This window comes from Sinocyclocheilus anshuiensis, unplaced genomic scaffold, assembly GCF_001515605.1.
Source record: "Sinocyclocheilus anshuiensis isolate Anshui unplaced genomic scaffold, SAMN03320099.WGS_v1.1 scaffold1104, whole genome shotgun sequence".
Classification (NCBI taxonomy): domain Eukaryota; kingdom Metazoa; phylum Chordata; class Actinopteri; order Cypriniformes; family Cyprinidae; genus Sinocyclocheilus; species Sinocyclocheilus anshuiensis.
The window spans coordinates 40,976-44,256 of NW_015551080.1; the positions used below are offsets into that span (position 1 = coordinate 40,976).

At 37.5% G+C, this 3,281-nt stretch overlaps 1 protein-coding gene across 3 annotated transcripts in view; it reads left to right on the forward strand.

The window, feature by feature from the left end:
* LOC107662490 (NEDD4 E3 ubiquitin protein ligase) overlaps nucleotides 1-3,281 on the forward strand; it is a 43,531-nt gene that overhangs the window by 19,683 nt on the left and 20,567 nt on the right. For all 3 annotated transcript variants that reach the window (XM_016452534.1, XM_016452532.1, XM_016452533.1), the window contains one exon: nucleotides 2,894-2,944. In XM_016452534.1, the coding sequence (XP_016308020.1) occupies nucleotides 2,894-2,944 (51 nt within the window). The remainder of the gene's footprint in view (nucleotides 1-2,893; nucleotides 2,945-3,281) is intronic.

The window sequence follows — 3,281 nt, forward strand, 5'->3', positions numbered from 1 at the left end:
CATCACAGTATGGTAGGGGCGTAACATTTCTGTCACATGCTTGAGGTATTTGGCCAATCACAACGCACTAGATAGCTTGCCAATCAGAGCCACCTCGCTTTTTCAGACCGATGAGCTTTGTAAAAATTAAAGCGTTTGAGAAAGGCGGGGCATAGAGGAGAAACAATAATGTACATTATATGGAAAATAATGTGTTTTTTTAACCTTAAACCGCATAAACACATTGCATTACACCAAATACACAACATAATGTTCTTTTTAGCAACATCATATGATCCCTTTAAAAAACTATTTAATATTTAAACTATATAATAGTCTTTATAAAACACTGTAATCTTGCAGTACCTTTTGTCGTATCTGGCTTAATAACTAAGATGACACTAACAGAGCTTTCTCCCAACATGCTTTTATTTCATTGGGTCTGTCATCTCATCTGGGACCTGGCGAAGTGGCAGAACCGCTCTGTGGTTTGACCCGAATACAGCACAAACAGGAATATGTGAGGCTGGTCTTAAGAACGAGGGAAGATATGTGTTATAGTCATCATCACAGCTTTATGAGCGCTGTAAAAACCTGAACGACCCTTTGATAGCGAGTAAGTCATTTGCAAGTAAGTCATAAATTGCATGTAGGTGGACACGTTTTAGCTGTCGTTATTTCGTTCTGCCCTCACTACCATACAACAAAACATCTGACAGTGTTCTGAACACCGAAGGCATTTACGCCTCATTTAGGTGACGTGTATTTAACTTGTCATATTGTTTCGGTTAGCGTAATGACAGTGTGTGTATAAAACCTGGTATAAAATGTATTTAAAATGCTTCATGGAAGCCAGCCGTTGAAATGAATAGCAGCAGCTGGAAAAGGTTTGTGGATGGGAATGATTTTGTTCCGAAAACACACTCTCTCTCTTTCTCGTTCCCTTTGTTTTCTCTCTCTCTCTGTCAGCCTACTTTTACCTTCTCTCTATTTGTGCAGCTCACTCGCTCACAGTCTGACGGATAGACCACGGGGAAGTCTACCTTTATTAAACCTTGTTTATATATAACACATGTATTTATATCTCTGTAAACAATGAGCGCACTGTTCAGACTCATAACACACTGTTTTATGTCTGATTCAAGTGTTAGAATTCACTTCCAGTGATGTGCAGTAGATGAACAGCCTGTGTCTGTGTCTGTGTGTGTGTGTTATGATGGTCTGTTTTGATATGAAGCAGATCAAAAGCAGAGAGGATTTCTCTGTGTGTTCATATTAGGGTGTTTTTGTAGGGGTGTGCGATATTGAAAAAAATATTTTTGTTTTTTGATGGGATTTTTTGTTAACGATAATTAAATGATATTTTGTGTATTTTTATGCTGGTACCTTGACTGGTTTAGGCCTGTCATGGATAAATAAATATGACACTAAAACCACCAGTAGGTGGCGGCAGGTCCCTGTTTTAAATTAGTGATTCATTGAATCATTCATTCAAACGATTCGTTTAAAACTGCTGATTCATTTAGAAATGTGCAAGTGGAATCTTTATGAATGGATTGTTGAATCATTGACTCAAATGGTTCGTTCGAAAACAGATTCATTCAGGAACGAAACGCTGCAGTGTTACTCTGAGACATGCAAAATGCTCTGATCCGGCTTTGATTGGAACTATTTTCGTTGGCGAAACAGAACAAAAGCAGACAATATTTTGACTGAAATGTAACTCGCTTAATATTAACTGCTTGTTTTTTTAACTGTTGTATAAAATTGAAATCTCATTTGTGATGGCGCCCGCGCTAACATTCAGGAAAGTGGCATGCTTGCATGTGTGATGTTACTTAACTAAATCATATCTTATGAATATAAAGAACAAAAGCCTTTACAGAGATATTTTTTGCTTTCATAACTTGAATTATTGAGGCATTTTAACTAACAGGCTTCGTCATGCAGTCAATGCTTTTCGACTCTCAAGACGTGTTTTTGTTTGTTTTTTGCAAAGTAAGTGATACACTCGATCGATGTCAGCTCGCACGTCATTACAACAACACTTTTGATATTATCATAGATGATAAATATCGCCCACCCCAGTTCTAGGGTGTTCTGGGTGGTTGCTATGTTTACATACTGACCAAAGTCAAAAGATGTAAGAAGAGCGATAGTTTCAGAATCCTGAATGCTGTGAGCAGATAAACACATTGAGATCGGCACCGATTTATCGGCCAATAATCGTCCGATTGTTTAAAAACAGCGGATGATCAGGGCTGATTATGTCCTGTTAATCAAAAGGGGATGGAAAAACATGTCAGACAGTATCTTGTGTGAAGAACATGTTTCTTGTGTTGACTTTAGGGCTGTCCAAATTAAAGCAATAATAACGCATTAACGCAGCGCCTTTAGTTAGCTGTAGTTCAAGCCAGGGTTGCCAGATCCACGGTTTTCCCTTCACCTAACATTATTTTTAACACACCTCTCATCCAATAATCGCGAAGACATTTGTGCTTTGCTACTTCTGATAAGCTTTCAAAACCTGTACATTTTATTTCAAAATTCACATTATAAATGCCGTTTTGACACTCTTTTTTATTTTTATTTCTAAGAAGAAGAAAAAATTGTATGCTATACTACTCTATATTATGTGCCAAATGATAGGGCTCCTGTATAGTTTACAGCATTAGTTGGGAGAGGTTTTTTTTCTTCTTAAGAAATCTAAACAGTATCCGTATCGGCAGATATCATTCTGAATAATCGGCTATCGGTATCGGAGGAGAAATTTAGTATCAGTGTATGTCTGATTGAGACTGATGTCAGACAAGCTCAGTGTTAATGTGTTTAGTTCATTTTGTATGTGTTATGTCCAGTTGTTTCTGTGACTGATTCTCTGATGTGCGTTTTCTGTTTTCTTGATTTTCTGCAGACGAGAGATGACTTCCTCGGACAAGTGGATGTTCCTCTGCACCAGATCCCTGTGAGTGTTTCTCATCATTATATTTTGTGTGTTGAATTCGATGTGTGTTTTGTTGAAGCTGCTGACTTGTATTGTCATGAATGTAGGTTAAATGCAGGTGTTATTTTTAGAAGGTCCACCTCATATGTCTTCAGAGACACACTAACATGGCATCGTAAAATAAACCTGGTTTTGGAGGTGCTCAGTTGCGCCTCATTATTAGTCACTGTGAACATTATACTCTCTCTCTCGCTCTATATATATATACATGTGTGTGTGTGTTGGCTGAGTGATCATAAACATTAAGACTTAAAAATATCTTTAACAACTTGACTCTTTACCTTGTAGGCTGAAGAAA